Here is a 26,531-nt window from a genome sequence, read left to right as displayed (position 1 = left end):
AGGAGTTCAACAGTGTAAAATTGCAAAGAGTTTGAACATATCATCATCTACAGTGCATAATATCATCAAAAGATTCAGAGAATCTGGAAGAATCTCTGTGCGTAAGGGTCAAGGCCGGAAAACCATACCGGGTGCCCATGATCTTCGGGCCCTTAGATGGCACTGCATCACATACAGGCATGCTTCTGTATTGGAAATCACAAAATGGGCTCAGGAATATTTCCAGAGAACATTATCTGTGAACACAATTCACCGTGCCATCCGCCGTTGCCAGCTAAAACTCTATAGTTCAAAGAAGAAGCCGTATCTAAACACGATCCAGAAGCGCAGACGTCTTCTCTGGGCCAAGGCTCATTTAAAATGGACTGTGGCAAAGTGGAAAACTGTTCTGTGGTCAGATGAATCAAAATTTGAAGTTCTTTATGGAAATCAGGGACGCCGTGTCATTCGGACTAAAGAGGAGAAGGACGACCCAAGTTGTTATCAGTGCTCAGTTCAGAAGCCTGCATCTCTGATGGTATGGGGTTGCATTAGTGCGTGTGGCATGGGCAGCTTACACATCTGGAAAGACACCATCAATGCTGAAAGGTATATCCAGGTTCTAGAGCAACATATGCTCCCATCCAGACGACGTCTCTTTCAGGGAAGACCTTGCATTTTCCAACATGACAATGCCAAACCACATACTGCATCAATTACAGCATCATGGCTGCGTAGAAGAAGGGTCCGGGTACTGAACTGGCCAGCCTGCAGTCCAGATCTTTCACCCATAGAAAACATTTGGCGCATCATAAAACGGAAGGTAGGACAAAAAAGACCTAAGACAGTTGAGCAAGTAGAATCCTACATTAGACAAGAATGGGTTAACATTCCTATCCCTAAACTTGAGCAACTTGTCTCCTCAGTCCCCAGACGTTTACAGACTGTTGTAAAGAGAAAAGGGGATGTCTCACAGTGGTAAACATGGCCTTGTCCCAACTTTTTTGAGATGTGTTGTTGTCATGAAATTTAAAATCACCTCATTTTTCTCTTTAAATGATACATTTTCTCAGTTTAAGCATTTGATATGCCATCTATGTTCTATTCTGAATAAAATATGGAATTCTGAAACTTCCACATCATTGCATTCCGTTTTTATTTACGATTTGTATTTTGTCCCAACTTTTTTGGAATCGGGGTTGTATATTTCTTTAACTAATCATGTGTAGTAAGAGCGGGAGGTCGGGAGGATTTTCTAAATGTTCCCTAAAGCGGGAGAGTTGAGGCCTCTGCACGCACCTGTGAGGGGTGTCTGATACCCCACCCCACCCCTGCCTACAGACCACCACAGATCCTGTAGAGTGTCCATAAAAGGACTGACAGGAAGCTCATCCAAACTCAAAGCAGCGTTCCGGGCCGGAAGTCAGTGTTCCAAACGGGTTTTTTCAGCCATTTAGTACACTTGTGCTAAGGTTGAGGGTTCAATCGATACTTCTGATCATGCTCTAAATATTTTCGAGGTTATTTGTAGAAATGAGAAATGTAAAAAAATCGCCCATTCCACCTTTAAAGCACTTGTTTCTTACCCCTTTCCCGAGTCTCCTCTTGATTTCATATTTCCCTGTGATGTGCTCTTCCACTTCCGTCAGGTTCATTCTCTCACTTCTTTTTCTTCTTATGCTGTGAAAACAATTGTGTTTACACCAGAAAGCACCCTGTAGTCGCCGCCTGATGGATGTCCTGACCGAGCTGCCTCCTCTCCAGCCTGTTCCGACTGGTTAACTCTTATCTCGCCAGCTTCAGCTCCCTCTCTCCTGCAGCTTGGAAGGACTCTGTAAAGTTATTCTTCAGTTCAAACAGCTTTACACTTCTGTCGACATTACTTTTTTTTTATTTGACTGACATTGTGCAGTCGGCGGAAGCTGAAATAAAGTAAAACATCCTGCACTTTCACTCTCTTTCACCCGGACTTGCTCATCACGGCTTCGGTTTATAGACGTTGCCATGGAGACGCGTGCAGCTGGAAAGGGGCGGTTTCTTAAAGGAACCGCAACACTATTACATTTCCAAAAGTTTGTGGACACCTGACCATCACACCCATACCTTCTCCAAACTGTTGCCACAAAATTGCAAACACACAATTGCACAGGGTGTAAGTGGTTAACACGGTCACCTCACAGCAAGAAGGTTCTGGGTTCGAGCCTAGCGGCCGACGAGGGCCTTTCTGTGTGGAGTTTGGATGTTCCCCCGTGTCTGCATGGGTTTCCTCTGGGTGCTCCGGTTTCCCCTACAGTTGAAAGACGTGGTTATGTTAATATGGGACGGCCATGGACTGAGGTGTCCTCGAGCAAAAGAAAAACTTTATTCATCACTAGAGTTGAGCCGGATACTCGGCTGAAACGAGTATCCGGTACGGATAAAGCATTTTTGCCGAGTACGAGTATTATACGAGTAATACAAGTCAATATCTGTGCTTGGACTGAATAAAAATCCTCACACAGCGTCACAGTGCCCCTTCCCTACACACACCAGCAGAACAGCTCTCTGTCTCTCTCTCTCTCTCTCTGCCGGTCGTCGGAGTTTTGTTTTTTAAACCGTCAGTTGGCTCTAAACAGTTTTATTTTACTTCACGCACTGAGTGTCTGACACTTTCTAGGTAGTAGTGGTATAAATAATATTACTGTACAAATTAAGCTACACACACACACACACACACACACACACACACACACACCCCTGGTGTGGAAATTAAAAAAAATCACACTGATCATAAAAAAATTAAATGTTAAAAAAAGAAAGTTATGTTGAGTATGAAAACTCTTGTTCATTACATTTCATTTCATAATTGCAACCGCATGTGTTGTATTCATTGTTGCAAAACTTGTTCTGTAAATAGTTCGTTTGCTATCGTGATCAAAACCATTGATCTGAAGCTCAATGCTGATTGCTGTCCTGTAAATAGCTTTCTAATCAGCAATAAATATAACAATTTCTGATCAACCCATACAGTATCAATTGCATGCTTAAAATAACATACTGGTTAAAGCCCCGCCCATTTCAAGACAACCAGATCCACTTCCGAGTTAAATCCCGCCCACTTCCGGGTTAGGCACCGCCCACTCCGAGGACGGATACAGATAATGCTGTACTCGCTCATCCCTGTTCATCACACACTTGTGAAATTTCCTTTCTGCATTTACCCCATCTGAAGCAGTGAACAGAGACACACACACCCAGAGCAGTGGGCAGCCATGCTAACAGCGCCCGGGGAGCAGTTGGGAGTTAGGTGCCTCGCTCAAGGGCACCTCAGCCCAAGGCCGTCCCATATTAACCTAACCTGCATGTCTTTGGACTGTAGGGGAAACCGGAGCAAACCCACGCAGACGCGGGGAGAATATCTAAACTCCACACAGAAAGGCCCTTGCCGGCCACTGGGTTCGAACCCAGAATCTTCTTGCTGTTAGGCGACCATACTAGCCACTTCACCACCGTGCCGAGGCACCTAACCCCTAACTGCTCCCCGGGCGCTGTTAGCATGGCTGCCCACTGCTCTGGGTATGTGTGTGTGCTCATTGCTCACGTGTGTGCTTCAGATGGGTTAAATGCAGAGAGGAATTTCACAAGTGTGTGATGAATAAAGTTGTGCTCTTTCTATTCTGAAGCACTACAGTTTCCCTTCACTGGGACTAACAGTGCTCTTTGACCAACAAGGAACAGGTACTTTGAACCTTGGTTCCAGCTAGTAAACTCCTGTCATAATCAAGGATACATCATGAATGGAAGGCATTGTAGTAGTACAGTAGTAGCAAGATGGTGGTGTGCATCCATTACCTCCACGCTTTTGTTCTGTTATTGCAGATATTGTGAGGAGTGTCTGGTGCTGAACACCTCACCAAGCACAGCACCAGACACTCCTCACAATAATCAACAATACTGTTCAGATCACTTCTACATCCATAGAAACCCCTCTGAACGTATACTGTATGCACTGACTATCAGCATCAGTACTTTACAGCGAACTGCTAGCTACACATGGTTAAAATGGCTCTTGTGGAGTATAGCGACTTACTTGCGCAATACTATCTGGGTAATACTGGTAATAATACCTGTGCAATACTTACACGTGCAATACCACCTTTGTAATACACTTATATTAACTATATCTGCAAACCTGTTAATTTATGCAAATTTGTTAATTTTTTATCCCTAAATTTGTAGTTTATTTCTTTATACAGTGCTTAGCGTAAATGAGTACACCCCCTTTGAAAAGTAAAATTTTAAACAACATCGCAATGAACACAATTTCCAAAATGTTGACAAGACAAAGTTTAATATAACATCTGTTTAACTTATAACGTGAAAGTAAGATTAATAATATAACTTAGATTACACATTTTTTCAGTTTTACTCAAATTAGGGTGGTGCAAAAGTGAGTACACCCCACAACAAAAACTACTACATCTAGTACAACCCCGATTCCAAAAAAGTTGGGACAAAATACAAGTCGTAAATAAAAACGGAATGCAATGATGTGGAAGTTTCTGAATTCCATATTTTATTCAGAATAGAACATAGATGACATATCAAATGTTTAAACTGAGAAAGTGCATCATTTAAAGAGAAAAATTAGGTGATGTTAAATTTCATGACAACAACACATCTCAAAAAAGTTGGGACAAGGCCATGTTTACCACTGTGAGACATCCCCTTTTCTCTTTACAACAGTCTGTAAACATCTGGGGACTGAGGAGACAAGTTGCTCAAGTTTAGGGATAGGAATGTTAACCCATTCTTGTCTAAAGTAGGATTCTAGTTGCTCAACTGTCTTAGGTCTTTTTTGTCATATCTTCCGTTTTATGATGCGCCAAATGTTTTCTATGGGTGAAAGATCTGGACTGCAGGCTGGCCAGTTCAGTACCCGGACCCTTCTTCTACGCAGCCATGATGCTGTAATTGATGCAGTATGTGGTTTGGCATTGTCATGTTGGAAAATGCAAGGTCTTCCCTGAAAGAGACGTCGTCTGGATGGGAGCATATGTTGCTCTAGAACCTGGATATACCTTTCAGCATTGATGGTGTCTTTCCAGATGTGTAAGCTGCCCATGCCACACGCACTAATGCAACCCCATACCATCAGAGATGCAGGCTTCTGAACTGAGCGCTGATAACAACTTGGGTCGTCCTTCTCCTCTTTAGTCCAAATGACACGGCGTCCCTGATTTCCATAAAGAACTTCACATTTTGATTCGCCTGACCACAGAACAGTTTTCCACTTTGCCACAGTCCATTTTAAATGAGCCTTGGCCCTGAGAAGACATCTGCGCTTCTGGATCATGTTTAGATACGGCTTCTTCTTTGAACTATAGAGTTTTAGCTGGTAACGGCGGATGGCACGGTGAATTGTGTTCACAGATAATGTTCTCTGGAAATATTCCTGAGCCCATTTTGTGATTTCCAATACAGAAGCATGCCTGTATGTGATGCAGTGCCGTCTAAGGGCCCGAAGATCACGGGCACCCGGTATGGTTTTCCGGCCTTGACCCTTACGCACAGAGATTCTTCCAGATTCTCTGAATCTTTTGATGATATTATGCACTGTAGATGATGATATGTTCAAACTCTTTGCAATTTTACACTGTCGAACTCCTTTCTGATATTGCTCCACTATTTGTCGGCGCAGAATTAGGGGGATTGGTGATCCTCTTCCCATCTTTACTTCTGAGAGCCGCTGCCACTCCAAGATGCTCTTTTTATACCCAGTCATGTTAATGACCTATTGCCAATTGACCTAATGAGTTGCAATTTGGTCCTCCAGCTGTTCCTTTTTTGTACCTTTAACTTTTCCAGTCTCTTATTGCCCCTGTCCCAACTTTTTTGAGATGTGTTGCTGTCATGAAATTTCAAATGAGCCAATACTTGGTATGAAATTTCAAAATGTCTCACTTTCGACATCTGATATGTTGTCTATGTTCTATTGTGAATACAATATCAGTTTTTGAGATTTGTAAATTATTGCATTCCGTTTTTATTTACAATTTGTACTTTGTCCCAACTTTTTTGGAATCGGGGTTGTACTTTGTATGGCTTCCATGATTTTTAATGACAGCACCAAGTCTTCTAGGCATGGAATGAACAAGTGGGCGACATTTTGCAACATCAATCTTTTTCCATTCTTCAACAATGACCTCTTTTAGTGACTGGATGCTGGATGCAGAGTGATGCTCAATTTGTCTCTTCAGAATTCCCCATAGCTGTTCGACTGGGTTCAGATCAGGATCTCCATCCAGCATCCAGTCACTAAAAGAGGTCATTATTGAAGAATGGAAAAAGATTGATGTTGCAAAATGTCGCCAACTTGTTCATTCCATGCCTAGAAGACTTGGTGCTGTCATTAAAAATCATGGAGGCCATACAAAGTACTAGATGCAGTAGTTTTTGTTGTGGGGTGTACTCATTTTTGCACCACCCTAATTTGAGTAAAACTGAAAAATGTGTAATCTAAGTTTATATTATTAACCTTACTTTCATGTTATAAGTTAAACAGATGTTATATTAACCTTTGTCTTGTCAACATTTTGGAAATTGTGTTCATTGAGATATTGTTTAAAATGTTACTTTTCAAAGGGGGTGTACTCATTTACGCTCAGCACTATATATATACACACACACTTTTTTGTATACTTAGTACTTTTGCACTACTCCTTCACTGCCTTATCTTTTTCTCTTTATATACTGTATTTTGCTGCTATAACAATGTAAATTTCCCCTTGTGGGATAATAAAAGGCTATCTTATTTGTTTTTGGTCTGGTTTTTTTTTCCTCCAGATCTATCAATCATTTTTCATCGCATTCTCCATGCATCCTATCCAAACTAATGACATGCCCACTGATGTCATCATGGTTCACACTGGAAGAACCAGTTACAGTGGTATGCAAAAGTTTGAGCACCCCTGGTCAAAATTACTGTTACTGTGAAGTTAAGCAAGTTGAAGATGAAATGATCTCCAAAAGGCATAAAGTTAAAGATGACTCATTCCCTTTATATTTGAAGCAAAACCAATTTTTTATTTTCATCTTTTACATTTTTAAAATGACAAAAAAGGAAAAGGGCCTGAAGCAAAAGTTTGGGCACCCCGCATGGTCAGTACTTAGTAACACCCCCTTTGGCAAGTATCACAGCTTGTAAACACTTTTTGTAGCCAGCTAATAATCTTTCAGTTCTTACCTGAAGGATTTTCACACAGACGTCCTTGCAAAAGGCTTCCAGTTCTACAAGTTTCTTGGGCTGTCTTGCATGCACTGCTCTTCTGAGATCTATCCACAGATTTTCAAATGATGTTTAGGTCAGGGGACTGTGAGGGCCAGGGCGAAACCTTCAGCTTGTGCCTCTTGATGTATTCCATTGTAGATTTTGAGGTGTGTTTTGGATCATCGTCTTATTGTAGGACCCATCCTCTTTTTAACTTCAACTTTTTTACAGATGGTGTGATGTTTGCTTCCAGAGTTTGCTGGTATTTATTCGAATCCATGCTTCCCTCGACCAATGAAATGTGCCCTGTGCCACTGGCTGCAACACAACCCCAAAGCATGATCACACCCATGCTTCAGAGTTGGAGAGGTGTTCTTTTCCTGGAATTTGGCACCCTTTTTTCTCCAAACATACCTTTGCACATTGTGGCCAAAAAGTTCTATTTTGATTTCATCAGTCGACAGGACTTGCTTCCAAAATGCATCAGGCTTATTTAGATGTTCATTTGCAAACTTCAGACGCTGAATTTTGTGGCTAGGATGCAGGAAAGGTTTTCTTCTCATGACTCTCATGAAGGTCATATTTGTTCAGGTGTCACTGCATAGTAGAACAGTGCACCACCACTCCAGCGTCTGCTAAATCTTTCTGAAGGTCTTTTGCAGTCAAACAGGGGTTTTTATTTGCCTTTCTAGCAATCCAGCGAGCAGTTCTTTCAGAAAGTTTTCTTCATCTTCCAGACCTCACCTTGATCTCCACTGTTTCTGTTAACTGCCATTTCTTAATAGCATTACAATCTGAGGAAACAGCTACCTGAAAACACTTTGCTATGTTCTTGTAGCCTTCTCCCGCTTTGTGAGCATCAATTATTTTATTATTCAGAATGCTAGGGAGTTGCTTAGAGGAGCCCATAACTGTTGATTTTAGGGACAAGTTTGAGGAGTCAGAGAATTTATACAGCTTTGAAATCTGCATCATCTGACCTTTCCTAACAAAGAATTTGAACAAACCACAGCTCAATAAGCTAATTAAGGTCTGGAACCTTGGTAAAAGTTACCTGAGAACTCAAATGTACTGGGGTGCCCAAACTTTCACATGGTATTCCTTTTCTTTTTTCACTCTCCAATTGTACAAAACAAAAATAATACACAAATCTTGCAGAAAACACTGAAAATGTCTCATCTTTACATTTATGCCTTTTGGTGATCAGTTCATCTTCTCATTTAACTATTCACAGTAACAGACATTTTCAGTAAGGGTGCCCAAACTTTTGCATGCCACTGTATATTTTGATTCCAGCTGCGAACCAACTTTTCAGGTTCCAAACCAATTCTTTCAGTCATGGTATGAACGGTATGAACACAGACTGCACTTCAGGACTTCTCGCCTGACATCAATGCTCTTGTGAACACAAGTCTTCACAGCTACACTCCAAAATCTAGTGGAAAATCTTCCCAGAAGAGTGGGGGTTATTTTCACAGCTAAATCTCGAATGGGATTTTCAACAAGCACAGATGATTATTATGGGTAGGTGTCTACATACTTTTGGCCATATCATATTTACAGTATCACTGGCCAATATGGAATAACATTTCAGAACATGGATTTGATTAACAATTTTATTTTTAAAAGACGGCCATGTTTTATTTCCAAAACTCCCCCCAACAGTGTTACTTTAATAAATATGACTTAGAGCATACAGTACAATGAAACCAATTTCTCCAAAAAGAGCAATGAATGTGTATATCACGATCCCATCATTTACAGAAACTCAGTGTGATCAAATAGAAGCGCAAAAAAAAAAAAGTTACCACAAAACAAATCAGATAATGCATTAAAGTTAAAATAATATTTTCTTCACCCAATTTAAACACGCTGGTTTCTTTTTTTCTGCAAGATCTGAATGTTGAGGTGGTACAAGCATGACAAGTCTCAGAAAAAAGTACTAAACTGTACCTTTCTTTATCACTGGGGTGCTCCACCTTCAGAGTACATCTTTTGTTCTGGCTGTATTTATCCTTTCCATGGTAAAATGAACATAGTGGACCTTTAAGACTTAAAGAACATGGTTACACCTTAAGTAGCAGCACAGTGACGCAGTGAGTAACACGGTCACCTCATTAAAAGCAGGCTCTGCGTTCGAACCTGCTGGTCGACTGGGACCTTTCTGTGTGAAGTTTGCATGTTCTCCTCATTCCTGCGTGGGTTTCCTCCAGGTACCCAAGTTTCCTCCCACAGTTCAAAGACCTGTGGATTAGGTCAGCACTAAACTGCCCATAGGTGTGAATGGTTGTTTGTCTCTGTGTTAGCCCCACAGTAAACTGGTAACCTGTCAAGGACGCACCCCACCTCTCACTAAATGTCAGCTGGGGATTGGCTCCAGCTCACCTGCAGTCGGCACTGGATAAGCAGCATGGATGGAGTTACACCATAAGGATATCTAGCGTACCTTTAATTACTTTTTTTTTAAGTAATAAAGGTACACTTCATGCCCTTTTACAGGAAAAAAATGCACACTAAAGACACAAAAGATACAGGGTACTTTTTTCTGAGGGTATATACTGAATTGCCTTCTGGTACTACCCCTTTAGTACCTAATAAATGGACTGTCGTAGCAATTTAATTATATTATAAACTTCTGAAAGACATTAAAATTAATGCAAACCAGAACTGATTATTGTTTTACTGCAAAATGTAAAAATATGATCATTGCAAAAGGAAACCTGGACAGAAGGTAAGTAAATTTAGACGTGTTTAAAATCTAACTCTAATCCCAGATTTTCAGTGACGTGAATATACAAGGCTTCTGTCAAGAAGGTGCAGGACACTAGAATATATGAAACAAGGATATAAAGAAATAGTCATTTGTTAAATTCAACTATATAAGTTAGAGGTATGAAACTAAGAGATGGATAGTAATATCAGACAGAGAGAGAGAGAGAGATATTCCACACCACATCTCTGCTTGATCACAAGGAGTCACTATAGTCTCAAACACCAGAGTTCTGTATCAAAGGATTCTGGTTAAGAGCAAAGGGAACTCATTTACAGAGACCAGGCTGGTTACAAAGCGAGTTCTGGTGGAAGATGGAAGTGTTGTTTAGGACGAGTGTAAGAACCGGTTGAAGGCATTGTAGGCAGACTCCAGGTCAAAAAGCATCTGGCGAACTTGGGAGTCATCCAGCTCATCAGAGGCAGACATGCTGCTCAGTGTAGTCAACCTGAAGAAAGGGGGAAGAAAAAAAAAAGAGGAAGAATTCATTTAGTAGATATATTATTATTACTCATCTGCAAAAGAAAAAAAACCTCAAGAAACAATTCTGCATTGAAAATTTCAGGATGTAGAGGACATTCCAGTTGTTAAAGATGGTCACTGCTGTAATGTTACAGTGTTCAGCTTCATTGCAACATTCTGTTTATGTGTATAGATTATATCAAGTGTCCTAGATCAGGGGTTCTCAACCGTTTCTACTTTAAGGCCCACCTACTCATACTTGTAACGAGTCGGGGCCCATTAAAAAAGATCCCCAATTATTTTGGCTCATCTATTCTATTAGAATCTAATAATCTATTGCAAAGTGTATTAATGGGATGCAACATCACTCCCTGTTACAGATGAGAGCCCAGGAATTAAATAAATGCAATAAAAACAACCTGTTTTTAATTGTAGGTATTGTATTTAAAACTGTATGGATGTGCCTGAAGCCATTGTCAGTCAAAAGGGATTAATGATCCAAAAGTGGAGTCTGGTCCATTAACACAAGAACTTATTGCCATGTTTGTGTCCAGCAAACAAGCAAGTTATTAAAAGCAAGTAGTACACTCAAAAGAAGTGGATACAGAAACCACTCGATGGGATTAGATCCTTACACGCTAACAAAGAAGGATTTTTCCTATGAAAGAAAAATTTACTTGCTAAATTTGACATTAATAGAATAAATTTTGATCCTATTGTAGCCGGAACTAATTACAAACAGGGTTTTTTCTAAATAAGGGAACAGGGGCGCTGCGCCCTCATACTCCCGGCTTGCGCCCTCTTACCGGAATGCCGATTTAACCTAAGTCACACTTGGGCTGTGCACTTACATGCTGCCATACAACATACAATATTTCTCAAAATGATCTTTTCTCCGTGAAAATATCCCAGTACCACCACTTGACAATGTGTCTGTTCCCCAAATGTGTTTTAATTACTCCAAAAATATTCCGATCCAAAAGTTTAACAGTGCAAAAACGATCCGAATCGGAGTTTCCCCGACCGAGTCGCCATGTTGTTTTCTGTTATCGCGAGATTTGATGTCTATGGGTAATATGTAAGGTCAGCTGACTTGTTTCTCGAGATTGAATGACCTTTCACCCACTAGCGCGGGCGCTTATGATTGCGAGTTATTTTGGTTTATGCTTGGGCATTTAAAGATGTCATCCCGCGGCACAAAACGGAAGAAAGCTAAAGAATGTCCGGGGCAGAAGAAGATGACTTCTTTTTTCGGTCACAAAGCAGATAAAGATGTTTCCAATAGCGAGGTCGCGACAATCGAGAGATCGGTCCATGCCGACAGGTCCGGGTCCACATTGAAGGACGCGTCAACCGAGCGCTTTGACGGCGGCGCAGAATCAGCGACGAATGAAGACCAGGTGTCTTGTTCGGATGAAAGCACCGAGTGTTCAATGGAGAAGCAAAATGAGAAAAGGGCCAAGTTCCTGGAAAAGTTCAAGTATGTATTTTTTAATACTTTTTTTTGCATGGTCTCAAACTTTAAAAGTTTATGTTAATTGAGTTAGATTCCAACTTTACAAAATATACTTTATTTATAACAGTTTTCTTTTAGAGAAAATAATTCTGGAATTATTTTTTTCATTCATTATGAACAACTAACTCTAAGTATAAGAAAACATCAGATTTCTCTAGTGAATGTTTATTTCTGTGCAACTTGAATGGATTTGAATTCTAAATATAAATTTCAATTTCAATCATAGTAGAGTAAGTCACAATTTGAATAATGAGGAATTAGTAGTTGTAGTTGTGTGTAATTTGAATTGAGTATTGTTTTTAGTTTGTGTCAAAGTGTTATTTAAATTTCCAATGTTGACAAAATAGACAAAGACCCCAGGTCTACAGTGAAGCTATGTCCATTTTTTGGTTTGTTTTCAACTTATACATTGTAACATAAACTGAGACTCCGAAGACCCGATATAATGGGGTCTACGATGAAGCTGATTTTTTTTTTCTTTTTACCAATATGAAACGAAGGCCCAAGAAAAAGAACTCAGGACATCTGGTTGGATACCAGGAGGCATGGGAGAAGGGATACCCCTGGCTTTATCCTGTCAACAATAAAACAGGGATGATGTGCCGCATTTGTAAGCGGCACAACCAGCGCCAACAAAATGGGGAATATATCTGGAGCAAGATTCCCTGCACCAGCTTGCGGGTTGACAAGGCGCGGAATCATGCAAAATCCAAACAACATCGAACGGCGCAGGCGACAGAAAACGCCCGCATTGCCGCAGAGATGAATGGAGGCATTGGCCAAGCCATGGCAAACACTGTAAGTAAAAAGTCTTCATGTCAGTGTTCAACAAATCTCAAAATATAATTTCTCTCCTTGCACATGTTTTCTTGGTTTAATTTGAGTTTATCTTGACATGGTTTCCCCTGCTAATCTTCCTGTCCAGGTTTCCTTGAATCAAGAAGCCGTGAAGGCGGCACTGAAGGTGGTCTATCACCTAGCAAAAAAGGAAATACCTCACCACACCAATTTCAAGGACTTGGTGAAGTTTGCGACCACCGAGTTAGGTAAGGAGTACCCTTACTTTGAGTAAATTAATTCTTCAAAAAAATTGTGCCTAAAAAACTTTGTTATAATTTCAACACTGCTAATTATGGCCTTTTTCATGACTTTCGTGACAGGTTGTGAGGTGTTCAACCGGCTGAATGTTGGTGGAAATGCCACATACACCAGCAGCAAAGTTGTAGATGAATTCTTGAGTGTCCTTGGCACTCAGTTGGAGGAGGACCAGCTGACCACCATCAGAGGCAGCCCATTCCTGGGACTGATGTGCGACGAAACGGTGGACATCTCGACAACCAATGAGCTGGTCCTATACTGCAGGTACATGTTGAATGTAAATTACTTATACATGTAATATGTGACAGTGTTACATACAGTAAAATGTCATGCAACATTCCATATTTGTTCTAGCTGATCACATGTAACAATATTATCTGTTGCAGGTGTATCAATGGTGATGGCAAGTTTCAAGCCAACTTTCTGAAGGTTGTGGCGTTAAAAGATGGAAAGGCCGACACTGTCAAAGCTGCCCTCAGTCACTACATGGAGGAAAATGATCTGTCCATCCAGAAGGTGGCTGGTTTTGGCTCAGATGGAGCAGCATGTATGATAGGTGAGTTTTAAATACATTTGTTATCTAAATGAAGTATATCTACAAAGACACAAAAATCAAAACCTAGCCCCTACTGGGTTACGTATCAGCTAATAAAAGCAAACAATTTATTTTATTCCCTCTACAGGAAATCGAAGTGGTGTTGCCACACAGCTTAAGGAGGACAATGCAAAGATAGTAAGTATCCACTGCATTGCACACAGACTGGCCCTTGCCGTCGGACAAGCTGGTAACAAGGTGAAATACATTGGCAACGTCTTCAAGCCGAACCTCATGAGCCTGTACCTCTACTACAACGGCAGTGCAGTTCGATCGGAAGGCCTGAAAGAGATACAGGTAAACCATATTCATTTTTACAAGAGCCATGTGTCCTGGAAACTGCAATAAAGTATTGTTTTACTGTTTCAAAGCAGTTGTAACTTGTCCATCATTACAACGTTTATTGAATTATTCTTACAGAACATCCTCCAGGACATGGAGTTGAAGTTGAACCAAGCAAAGGACGTGAGGTGGCTGTCCCATGATGCTGCGACAAAAGCCCTTTATAGATCACTGCGTAGCGTTCTGGTACATCTCCATCAGGAGACAGGTAAGGGGGTTGCTATGGCCAAAGCTCTCTGGAGCTGGCTACATGCGTACAAGACCATAGCAACCCTCTACCTGCTGTGTGATGTTCTTCCTCATCTGTCAGCCCTCAGCAAGTGTTTCCAGCAAAAAAAGCTTGACCTGACAGAAATCCACAAGGCAGTGGAGACAAAAAAGCAAGTGATGCAGCTGGCCAGGGATCAGCCACTTGAAGGTGGACGGCTGGCCGACCTGGATGTGGACCTGGGCCCAGGGGGACGGCTGGATGGTCTAGACATCCTAGTCTCTGACCGGCAGCGGGAGGAATTTGCACATGTTCGAAGTGCTTTCATCGACAATCTTGTAGAGAACCTGGAGGAGCGGTTCCCCCAAATGGAACTCCTGGCAGCATTTGGTGTGCTGGACCCTGGCTGCCTACCAGACTCCATGACTGGAGAGTACGGATGGGCGGAGATGGACAAGCTGTCCACCTTCTACTCAGATGGCCATTCCCCCATTGACAGGGAAGAACTTCGGGATGAATGGATTGCCTTCAGACAGCACCTGGGCAGTTACCGTCAGAAGTCACCAAAGGACATGTGCCAGGTGCTATCTGCCAACCCAACACTAGCCTGCCAATATCCAAACATAGCCTCCCTCTATGTCAGAATGGTGGTTATCCCTGTGCATACAGCTGACTGTGAGAGGGCCTTCTCCACTCTCAAAAGGGTAAAAACAAGGCTGAGGTCCACACTGACAAACACCAACCTTAACCATCTCCTCCGGATCAGGATTGAGGGGCCTGCCATCGACAGCTTTGACTTTGACAAGGCATTGATGCGTTGGGGCAGCCTAAGGAACAGGCGACTGTTGTTGTAACGGTCTTTGTTTTACTGGTAGCAGTGACAGTCTCTGTAATTGTTAATGTCATAGTGGTATAACCCTGGTTAGTGTGCGATTGCAAGTACTGTAACACATCATGCACAAGTATGCAAGTACAATCCAAGACTTAAGTAAATAAAAGTTTGGCCAATATTTTTAAATTTGTCATGTTTTCATTTACAGGATTGTGCACTTCTAACAGAACAGTTCCTCAATAGTTCAACTGTTGATGATAATGTCTTGTTTTCTTAAGTTTCAGGATGACCGCAAGTGCTAGAATTTCTCTCTAAGATAGCCTCAGAATGTCCCATTTAAGCTTCAATTTTTCAAAGGCTTCGCACTGCGGAAGGGGGGGACCCCCCCCCTCCGCGCACCCCCCCCCGGTTGCTTCGCTCCCTCGCATCCATGCGAATGTGTGCTCCCTCATACTACTTTTTTCTAGAAAAACCCCTGACAAAGACAACAGTTATGCAAACTATTAATTAATTTAATTTTTTAATAATAAGTTTTTTTTTTTGTTCCCTATAATTGTAAAGTGGCGGCATGGTGGTGTAGTGGTTAGTGCTGTCGCCTCACAGCAAGAAGGTCCGAGTTCGAGCCCCGTGGCCGGCGAGGGCCTTTCTGTGTGGAGTTTGCATGTTCTCCCCGTGTCCGCGTGGGTTTCCTCCGGGTGCTCCGGTTTCCCCCACAGTCCAAAGACATGCAGGTTAGGTTAACTGGTGACTCTAAATTGACCGTAGGTGTGAATGTGAGTGTGAATGGTTGTCTGTGTCTATGTGTCAGCCCTGTGATGACCTGGCGACTTGTCCAGGGTGTACCCCGCCTTTCGCCCGTAGTCAGCTGGGATAGGCTCCAGCTTGCCTGCGACCCTGTAGAACAGGATAAAGCGGCTAGAGATAATGAGATGAGATAATTGTAAAGTGACCTTGGGTTTTGAGAAAGGCACTATATAAATTGAAATTATTATTATTATGTGAAGATAATTAACAGATAATCAACAGATTTAAGTTTTTTTTTTTAAAGATGGTGTATATTTTTAGTCTTTTGTATTTGCAATTATTTGTATCTGTACGTGCATGATCCCACCAGCTCTGCTGATCAACTTATCGTGTTTAAATAAAAAGTTATTCATTCATTCATTCATTATGAGTTGGAAAATTATCCATCTGTTGAGTTCCCCGACATCTCAAACTACCTGGTGCTGCAGACATCGTTCTACACGGACACACAGATGGAAACCTGGAAGAGCATGGAGGAGTGCAACTTTTTATATGTGGCTGGGTTAAAGATCTGGGGATCAGGACACTACAAGATAAATCCTGTATCGTTTTTGCCCGGGTAAGGAGGAATTTCTGGGCTTTGTACGCATCTTTGCGATGGTTGCTAGGACCCTAGAAATTTTAGTATTGGGTGTAAACAAACCACAGCTGTTCGGTTCTCAGTCCTCCATATCAGATCCATATCATTTACCCACAAACGTATTTATTTATTCTGCCCACTGCATGTGCACACTCTGTGTGCGCGCGCATGCCAAGGACGAATGTGACAATAATAAAAGCCTTATTCTTCTTAATTTACCCACAAATGTATTTATTCCACTTGAAATGTGTACATCAAACCAGCTACCAGATTTGGGACACTAATGCCGCTTTTCCACTACAAACGCGGCTGAGTTGGGCTGAGCCGTGCCGTGCTGAGTTGGGCTGAGTCGAGCTGAGTGGGGCTGTTGGAGTTGCATTTCGATTACAACCGCGCTGAACCGTGCTGGCTGGAAGTGGGTGGACACATTGGGTGAAGTTAGCGAAAGTGGGTGGACGTCATGTGATGTCGTTAGGCGGCGCAAACAGTGACATCAGTGACCTTTTAAGCAGTAGTCTCACGACCCGGATAGTAAACAATAAACATGGAGGACATGGAGTCGTTAGTGTTGCTGGTCTTGGTGCTGTGGCCTGTCGTCACCGACAACGCCAACAGATACTGGCAAGAGCGTATAGATGAGGCGAGGCGCATAAGGCTTCAGAAATTCTCGTAATTCGTAATTATTCTTCTTCCGGGTTTACGGTGTTTACAGATCCCAGCGTGCTCGCGGGGCGTGTGTGGGCATGTGAGGACACTCCTCCTCACCAATCAGTGCACAGGGGAGTGTCTCCTCACGCCCCTAGCCCCACTCGGCTCGGTTTGGCTCACTTCAGCCCCACTCCAAAACCGTGCGAGTTTTGGGTGCTGAGTAAGGCTGAAGCGAGCCCAGTTGCGCCGCTCTGAGGTAGTCGAAACGCGAGCCGTGTTGGGCTGAAGTGAGCTGAAAAAGGGTAGTGGAAAAGGGCCATATGACATCCTGAACTATTTAGTATTTGGCTTCAAACTTGAAAAAAAATTTGCAGTCCACTAGATGGCGCTTCCAGGCCCACTAATGGGCCGCGGCCCAGTGATTAAGAAACACTGTCCTGGATGATCAGCAAATCTGTGTGACATGATTTCAGAATTGGAAATTGTTTGACGTGGATGTTTAAAGAAAGGATTTCGGGTGAGCTAGCTGACCCTAATCAACCTCATAGCTCTAGTGCTAACCTAAAAGACATGCCTTGTTTGAACAAATACAATTGAGGTAAATGGAAAACTTTGTAAAAGTGGGGGTTTTTTTCATCAAAGATTTCCTAAACAGAGCTCCAGATAAGTGCCAAATTAAAGGAAAAAATAAAGGTATCCTAGTTCCTATAGATCTTTCATAATATTTCATAATAATCGTGGGTATGAACCACAGCCCGAACTGGAACATCCGGAGAATTACCCATACATATTGCCACCAGATGATGCTCCGAAAATAGATGACTCAGTACCAGAGCGAGGAGAAACAGAACACAGTATCAAGAAACTTAAGAATGGCAAATGTCAAGGAACAGATAAAATATATGCTGAACAACTGAAATATTCGCAATCATTAGGTCTTCTTAACTTTATGGTATTACTCATCAGCTTGATTTGGTCTTGTGCTCAAGTTCCAGCAAAGTGGCTAACAGCTAGTATTACTTGCCTATACAAGAAGGGTTTAAGATCACTGGCAGAGAATTACAGAGGGCTCAGTATAATAGCCACGATATCCAAAGTCCTGTCTGGAATAGTTGTTGAAAGAATAAGGGAAACCTATGAGTACATCCTCCTGCAATCACAGTTTGGCTTTAGAGCAAACAGGTCAACTACAGACGCAATATATATACACTACGCCAGCTACTTGAAAACACAGAGATCAAAGAAACCAGTGTACATAGCATTTGTGGACCTCAAAGCAGCATACGACTGGATACCAAGGGATGCCTTATTTAAGTGTCTGAAGATCAGACTAAAATCCCCCCATTTAGTATCCATACTGCATGCACTGTACACCGGCACAAAAGCGTTTGTGAAAGGAAGTAAGCATCTCTTCGACACACTGGTAGGATGTCGCCAAGGCGCACTTGAGTCCCCTGTCCTATTCAATATCTATATGGACTTTGTAGTCAGGGTAGCACGAAATGAAGTACTAAGGGATTGCCCAGGTGCAGGTGTGAACGTTACATACTGCATTCCCAATGAAGGATCACCACGGGAATACCGCTCAGAGGCCCCAGCACGTGGAACTACCCAGATTACCGAATTACTGTATGCTGATGATGAGGCGATTTTTGCAAACTCAATAGATGAACTAAAGAACACCCTAGAGATTTACGATCGAACCTTTGCACGCTTCGGCTTGAAAATGTCTTATGTAAAAACAGAAACTATGGCCTTCAACGTAAATGAGGAAATAAAGAGCCAGGCAAGTCTGCTCACCATTGATGGTAACAAAATTAAGAATGTAAGGGTTTTTAAATACCTCGGGTATACAATTACCAACGATGAAGAAAAGACGTCTCGTTTCCTATTTGCAAGAACTGGAGCGGCCTACCAGAAATGGAATGAGCTAAAACATATCCTCACAGATAAGCGAGTCAAACTATCAACTCGAGTCAGATTCCTCACCACGTGCGTGCGATCTCGCCTTCTATATAGTATACAGGCATGTGCACTGACTGAAAAAGAGTTGGATACAGTGGAAGTGATCTGGAATGGATTTCTAAGGAAAATGGTCAAGGGTGGGTTTCAACGCATCAATGCTCCCACAAGAGAAAAGCAAGTGTCCGATGACAGTGAACTAGATTGGAGATACAAAATCTCATCATCTCATCATCTCTAGCCGCTTTATCCTGTTCTACAGGGTCGCAGGCAAGCTGGAGCCTATCCCAGCTAACTACGGGCGAAAGGCGGGGTACACCCTGGACAAGTTGCCAGGTCATCACAGGGCTGACACATAGACACAGACAACCATTCACACTCACATTCACACCTACGGTCAATTTAGAGTCACCAGTTAACCTAACCTGCATGTCTTTGGACTGTGGGGGAAACCGGAGCACCCGGAGGAAACCCACGCGGACACAGGGAGAACATGCAAACTCCACACAGAAAGGCCCTCGCCGGCCACGGGGCTCGAACCCGGACCTTCTTGCTGTGAGGCGACAGCGCTAACCACTACGCCACCGTGCCGCCGAGATACAAAATTTCTAATGAAAAACTGAGGGAACTTACAAACACTCCTCCTATCCGCATCTTCTGTCAACGCCAGTATTTGAAATACCTAGGCCATGTTTGCAGGTTACAAAACTGGGCCATACAAAAGCAAGTTCTTTTTGATTGTAGAACACCGACCAAAGTCTGGACTAAGGTCGAAAAGTTGCTTGGGGTGGATAGGACACAGGCTAGACGGTGTATGATGGACAAAACAAGGCTTATGCAACTGATGGATGTTAGACTACCCCCATCAGGAGCGCCCCAAGGCCAGTAATGTGCCAAGAGGGAAATACGATGATGATGATGATTTGCAGTACATGTTTACCAAAGATTGACTTTGTCTTTGGCCTCTGAATCTGGTGGCATGTTGCTCATTCTGTTCATCGTCTCCATCAGTTCCCGAAGGTCTGGCTGGATCTGAAATACACAGCAACAAGCAAAGATGTTCCTGACAGCCAAACTGCCTCTGGGACTGACTGTTTTTAAACTCTCTTTTACAAGTCTAAATCCACAAACAGGTGAAATGTGAATACCTCATCCATGGCTCGAATCTCCAGCCTCAGTTTATCCATGACCGTGATGAAGAGCTAGAAAATAAAAGGCATCAGGGATGAACAGGACAGAGCCTTAGCACTTATCCACACAATCATTATAAATAAAGTAAAAAGACATCCATCGGTAGCTATGTTTATGTTAAAGTGCATATCACGGGTAAATTCAGGAGCAAGATCAATGTAATTCTCCTATTTTATATTAAACTTTGGTCAAATATCTGTCACATTTTGCGCAATTTTTTTTTTACCTTGCGCAATACCAGAAAAATTCAGTTGAAATCAAGCCATCTGAGGCGAATTGGTCCGCCTCTGAAAAAACTTTGCATTTGGATTTCCCAGCAAACATTGATTTTCGTGACGTCGCATGCGGGACGCCTCCCTCTGAATCCTACGCCAGCGCTGGTTTGTTTATGAGAAAACGACCTGGTGGTTTTCTGCAAATTTCTTCAACGTTATCGCGTAATTATTAAAATGGTTAACAGATGTATCGTAGGAGGGTGTAGCAACACCAATCTTGATGGGATTAGTACTCATCGTTTTCCAAAAGACCGGACAGTGAGAGAGAAATGGGAGCGCTTGGGCTACACAGGCTGTGCACTGAAACCGTGCAAAGCTCGCGCAGCCTGCTGGCGCTTCCGCAGGTGACGTCACGAATCTGGCTCCAGACTCCCTTGGGATTTTTCCAGACGCGTTTTATTATTTTATTTTTTTCTGCTGTAGACAGATGGCCTTGTGCAAAATTACCCTTCTGGAGGAGTGTGTAAAGGGACATACTTTCATATTAAAGAAAACGAAATTGGTGCAGAATATGCACTTTAAGACTAAGTTAATAATTGGTTAATATGATAGGGTAAAGAGATTGGGGCAATTCAGAATCTTGTGTTCAAGCAGGATGGGCAAATCTTTGGAAAAAAAATCCATTAAACAGAAAAACAATCGACGTGTATATTTTGTATCAGAGCACTATCGCAAAAGGAATCTGTGCCATTCTGCCATCACAGTGCATGCTGAACTGGGAAGGGCATCCGGATACCATTTTGAAGCAGAATAGACAGACTATAAAGGTGAGTATTGAGACCGGGATTCTGCAGGATAATAAATTGTGTCTTGGCGCAAAACAGCGTACAAAAGAAAATCAGTTTGATGGAACTGTTGGACCTACTGGTCTGTGGCATTTATCCAAGCAGAGGTACTGAATGCAATTCTTAAAATTCAAAGCTCTAATAAGATTGAGGTGGGGAGAAAAAAAACCTACAGATACAATATCCGCAATGCAGCGATTCAGATTGCCCTTGTCATCCTTTATGGTGATTGGGCGGTCTTCTTTTATTCTCTCCATCGCTAGTGGACAGTCGAGCTGAAACAGTACAGAAGGATATTAATCAGAGGAGTGAGTTAGTTCACAAAGACAGCGACAGTAAATTCAGCCATAAACCTTTTACATCATTTATCTTTAATAAAACTTTAATCGATGCTTTTTGAATAAAACAGTGTCACTGTTGAAAAATCCTGTTCTATCATGACAGAAATGAGGAAATAGTTGTAAAGAAGTAAAAATCGATCAAACAGTCATCTTATAAAACAGCGTTTGTGAAACTGCAACTAATTACCCTGTATTTCCTACAAAAGTCATCGATTGAGCCAACATCTGATGCCTGGACCTGTTTGAAAGCAGCTTTGTACTGCACAAGCAATCTGGAGCAGGCGCCCGTGTACCTGAAAGAGTGTGACATTTAATCTAACACTCTGCACAGTGTGACGTGACTCGTGTTAAAAATTAAACAATACATAACATACTCATTGGGAGTCACGCAGTCCTTAATGTACGCTTTCTCTAACGCTTGGAGGGTCTTTACCACAGCGAACAGCTCAGCCATGTTGTCATACCTTTCAACACAGTACAAATTACACACACACTGCATGCAATCTGCTTAGATTTCATTTTATAACTTACAACATTTTAAAACAAGTAAAAGAATACTACTTAGCACTGTTACTTACTTTTCCCGTTCCCTGGCGTTTTTGTACAGTTTCACTTCCTACACGAGAGCAGATGAATCAGGTTACAAGTTATATAATGGAAATTATATTATTGCCGCATTTTATAAAGCGACTCTTACCTCATACAATTCAGGCTTATTGGCTGGAGCTGGTTATAATAAAATAAGAAGAACATTTAGGTAAGCATAACAAGCAGTTATTTTTGTGTACGTTAGGTTTTCAGCAGAAGATACAAATCTTCTGTATGTTATATTAGGTCTGCCTGACTATCTCTAGGTCTCATCTTATGGTTGTTACATTACATTACAGCCATTAAGCAGACACTCTTATCCAGAGTGACGTACAACATACCCAGAGCAGCCTGAGGAGCAATCGGGGGTTAGGTGCCTTGTTCAAGCGTACTTCAGCTATTCCTGCTGGTCCAGGGAATTGAACCAGCAACCTTTTGGTCCCAAAGCTGCTTCTCTAACCATTAAGACATGGCTTCCCCCCTTATCCTAACCACATCTTATGGTTGTGTGTACAAGAATGTGATAATACGCAGTAAGACTGTTTCTTTTCTCCGTTATGCTATTTTTTCGTTCATGTATTTTCTTTGATTGATCTGGACACAAACAACAACCCCATCATCCATGAAAGTATCATGAAATGTCAAGCATCTTGTGGTTGAAATAGTGATGAGTGATGTATTAATCCTTGCTGGTGCAAAATATCTCCTGACTTACCGCCTCCCATCCCTCCTGAAGCAGGTATTCCATGAAACATGGTGATAACTTCAAGTTTCTCTGCACCTTTGGACAATTAATACAGAGACAGCAGTCTATTAACAGTTGCTCTAAAGAAATCTGCACTTCCTATACTCATGATCTCTAATCGCACATCACATCTCTGTGAGCTGATGGCTTGTTTAAGGGTTGTTTTACAATCAGGGTACAAAGTTTGTGTCACAGGGGTCCAAAATTCAAATTGATTCAAACTGGTTCTTGTACCAGTTTTTAAGTGAAGGACAAGTTAAAGAACAGATTTCAGGTAATTTTTTGACATGTGTGTATGGTAGTTTTGTGTAATCTGCTATAAGATGAAGAAAAGTAGCAAAAATGTTATCAAAGACTCCTTGTCAAAAAATAGCTGATAGAAATAAAATTCCAACAGTTAAGAAATTGTTAGTAGTCCATAACATTCACCTAATGTTATAGCATGTTCATGAACTATTTAGGTTTTTTTCTAAGTAAATTAAGTGTAGCTTTAAGCAGGGCTGGGAGAAACAAATGAAGTGATTCTCGGAGAGGACTTTTTTTTTTTTGGACAATTCGGAATCCACTACTTCCATAGTGCTTTTAAATACAAGGCTGTAAGCTTTGTGTTAGTTGTCTCTAATATTTATGTCCCAATATCTTGACCACATTTTAGGATGAAAATAATCATTTTAGATATGTTATTTTATATTGAAGGGCGGCATGGTGGTGTAGTGCTTAGCGCTGTCGCCTCACAGCAAGAAGGTCCGGGTTCAAGCCCCTTGGCCGGCGAGGGCCTTTCTGTGCGGAGTTTGCATGTTCTCCCCGTGTCCGCGTGGGTTTCCTCCGGGTGCTCCGTTTTCCCCCACAGTCCAAAGACATGCAGGTTAGGTTAACTGGTGACTCTAAATTGACCGTAGGTGTGAATGTGAGTGTGAATGGTTGTCTGTGTCTATTGGCCCTTTTCCACTACCCTTTTTCAGCTCACTTCAGCCCGACACGGCTCGCGTTTCGACTACCAAAAACCAGCACGACTCAGCTCGCTTCAGCCCTGCTTAGCCCCTAAAACTCGCACCGTTTTGGAGTGGGGCTGAAGCGAGCCAAGCCGTGCCGAGTGAGGTTGGGGGCGTGAGCAGACACTCCCCTGTGCACTGATTGGTGAGGAGGAGTGTCCTCACATGCCCACACACGCCCCGCGAGCACGCTGGGATCTGTAAACACCGCAAACCCGGAAGAAGAAGAATTACGAATTACGAGAATTTCTGAAGCCTTATGCGCCTCGCCTCATCTATACGCTCTTGCCAGTATCTGTTGGCGTTGTCGGTGACAACAAGCCACAGCACCAAGACCAGCAACACTAACGACTCCATGTCCTCCATGTTTATTGTTTACTCTCCGGGTCGTGAGACTACCGCTGAAAAGATCACTGAATCAGTGACATACAGAGCATCGTGGACGAGTTCGCGGAGCGCAAGGCTCGTCGTATGCCCTTCAAATAATGCGCGCAGTAGGCTATTGATGTTTTATTATGAGCCATGTACAGTATGTCACCTAATGTTTTTTTGTTTCTGAGTTACATGTTCGTTTGAAGGACTTAATGTACAAAATAACATAGTTGCACCCCGTAGTGTTGAAATTGGTAAACACAGTGCATTCAGTGAGGTTTGCACCGCCCTCCTTTTATTTCTGACTCTTCCTGTCAGCGTTGCAACCTCTGAGCGCTCATTCGTATGCCCTTCAAATAATGTGCGCAGTATAGGCTATTGATGTTTTATTATGAGCCATGTACAGTATCCTAATGTTTTTTGTTTCTGAGTTACATGTTCGTTTGAAGGACTTGATGTACTAAATAACATAGTTGCACCCGGTAGTGTTGAAATTGGTAAACACCGCAGTTGCGGACATTTTGTAGCCTAAAATGATGTTATGATAAGCTTTAATAAAGGGCCCGGTCATTTGCCCCGCCCCCGGCCCGGCTCTGACTTGTTCCGCCACTGTCACTGATGTCACTGTTTGCGCTGCTTAACGACATCACGTGACGTCCACCCACTTTCGCTAACTCCACCCAATGTGTCCACCCACTTCCAGCCAGCACGGTTCAGCGCGGTTGTAGTCGAAATGCAACTCCAACAGCCCCACTCAGCTCGACTCAGCTCGACTCGGCACGGCTCAGCCGCGTTTGTAGTGGAAAAGCGGCATATGTGTCAGCCCTGTGATGACCTGGCGACTTGTCCAGGGTGTACCCCGCCTTTCGCCCGTAGTCAGCTGGGATAGGCTCCAGCTTGCCTGCGACCCTGTAGAACAGGATAAAGCGGCTACAGATAATGAGATGAGATTTTATATTGAAAAATTAGCTTTTTTTGACACAATTACATACTAATTTGATCAAAATAGTCTGAAAACTTAACTGGCATTCAACATTAAAACTTAACTATGTTTCCAATGATATGGAACCAAATATGTGTTTTATGGTATAAAGAATGATGTAAGTGCATCCCTTTTGGAGCTACCTGTGGTCAAAAAAGCACTTTTTTTAAATGACACGAGTAATTTTGCTAAATATGACACATATTGCCATACATTCACCAAAAATAACCTTATCACCAAATTTTTTTTTTTGCATGGTAATAGAGCTATCACAGGGCTACAATAAACAACCAAGTTTATTTGGTCAAGCCTTTCGATACTGAAGATAATAAGTGTTAGATGTGATTTTTAGCTTGCGTACCCTGATTGTAAAACAACCCATAACACAAAAACGTAGTCGAAGGTGATTATATTAGACGGGTAAGTGGTTAGATTCGAGATATTATTTTCTATTTTGTCAATAAGCGGCTAATCCGGGTCTGAATCTGGATTGCGGAACTATAAGGAGTGACACAGGCCGCTTTCTACGTACACGATTTAAAAATGATACATGTAAATATTTATGTGTTGCAAAATATTGGGTTTTTTTTCTTAAAACCCAAGGTGAGATATGATGTAGATGATGAACGCAGTCTATTCGAGGACTGTGTTCGAATGTATCAGCTAGCATAGCATAATAGCATAGCATAACAATTAGCCAACGAGTTTAGCTTCTCGGTGTTTGATTTATCTGAACCTTAGACTTATTTTAAAAATAAGTAAATTCAGCTACGTACTTAAAACAATAATACTCCTAAATAACTTACTCCAAAGTCGGACTACTGACTGACAAACAAAACAAAACAAAACTCACTTCAATTTGTGTTTACGTCAGTGCTCGTCGCAGAATTACTACGTCACATCCTGTCGCGTCAAGAGAAGGAAGTGATTCTGGTTGCCAAGTATTTAATATTTAAATTTCTCAGCATGCCATAATTCAGGTTTTCTCAAAGGCCACTGACATGAAAAACAGTCATCCTAAATGTGGGAAGAGCACATGGGTTCTCCATAGAGCTAACCTCGAAAGTAAATAGGTGCTGTTTGTTTTTAAAAACACTATTGCAGAGTGTTACAGTTCTGTTGCAGCATCAGGATCTCCCTGAATACAATACACTTCCTTATTGCAGTTTCTTTCCCTGTATTTTTGTACTACTAGCTGACCAGTAAATACACTCA

At 42.0% G+C, this 26,531-nt stretch overlaps 3 protein-coding genes across 4 annotated transcripts in view; 1 reads left to right on the top strand and 2 right to left on the bottom strand.

The window, feature by feature from the left end:
* Nucleotides 1–1,949, bottom strand: part of mapk15 (mitogen-activated protein kinase 15) — a 31,572-nt gene extending 29,623 nt beyond the window's left edge. Inside the window, exon 1 of the mRNA XM_060942102.1 lies at nt 1,566–1,949. Within this exon, the coding sequence (XP_060798085.1) occupies nt 1,566–1,634 (69 nt within the window). The 5' untranslated portion in view covers nt 1,635–1,949. The remainder of the gene's footprint in view (nt 1–1,565) is intronic.
* A 6,881-nt stretch (nt 1,950–8,830) lies between these two features.
* vps28 (VPS28 subunit of ESCRT-I) lies at nt 8,831–26,249 on the bottom strand. Of its 2 annotated transcripts, none has more exons than XM_060942970.1 (10): nt 26,170–26,249; nt 22,941–23,006; nt 22,335–22,363; nt 22,216–22,253; nt 22,012–22,101; nt 21,825–21,930; nt 21,470–21,571; nt 20,194–20,247; nt 19,986–20,077; nt 8,831–10,446 (listed from the first exon to the last, which is right to left on the bottom strand). In XM_060942970.1, exons 2-10 carry the CDS (start codon nt 22,978–22,980, stop codon nt 10,326–10,328), a joined length of 672 nt encoding a protein of 223 aa, XP_060798953.1. In that variant the 5' UTR covers nt 22,981–23,006; nt 26,170–26,249; the 3' UTR covers nt 8,831–10,325. The 2 variants fall into 2 exon arrangements, with proteins under 2 accessions (XP_060798953.1, XP_060798954.1); XM_060942971.1 differs by having other exon boundaries at nt 26,123–26,200.
* On the top strand, nt 11,230–15,238 carry LOC132900064 (zinc finger protein 862-like). The gene is made up of 7 exons (XM_060942100.1): nt 11,230–11,940; nt 12,477–12,774; nt 12,902–13,022; nt 13,137–13,338; nt 13,461–13,630; nt 13,758–13,966; nt 14,090–15,238. The coding sequence occupies exons 1-7, from the start codon at nt 11,624–11,626 to the stop codon at nt 15,071–15,073; spliced, it is 2,301 nt and encodes a 766-aa protein (XP_060798083.1). The 5' UTR covers nt 11,230–11,623; the 3' UTR covers nt 15,074–15,238.
* Nucleotides 26,250–26,531: the final 282 nt, after the last annotated feature.

Source organism: Neoarius graeffei, chromosome 16 (assembly GCF_027579695.1).
Source record: "Neoarius graeffei isolate fNeoGra1 chromosome 16, fNeoGra1.pri, whole genome shotgun sequence".
Classification (NCBI taxonomy): domain Eukaryota; kingdom Metazoa; phylum Chordata; class Actinopteri; order Siluriformes; family Ariidae; genus Neoarius; species Neoarius graeffei.
Note: the sequence above shows the minus strand (reverse complement) of the source record. Positions and strands in the feature narration are given on the sequence as shown.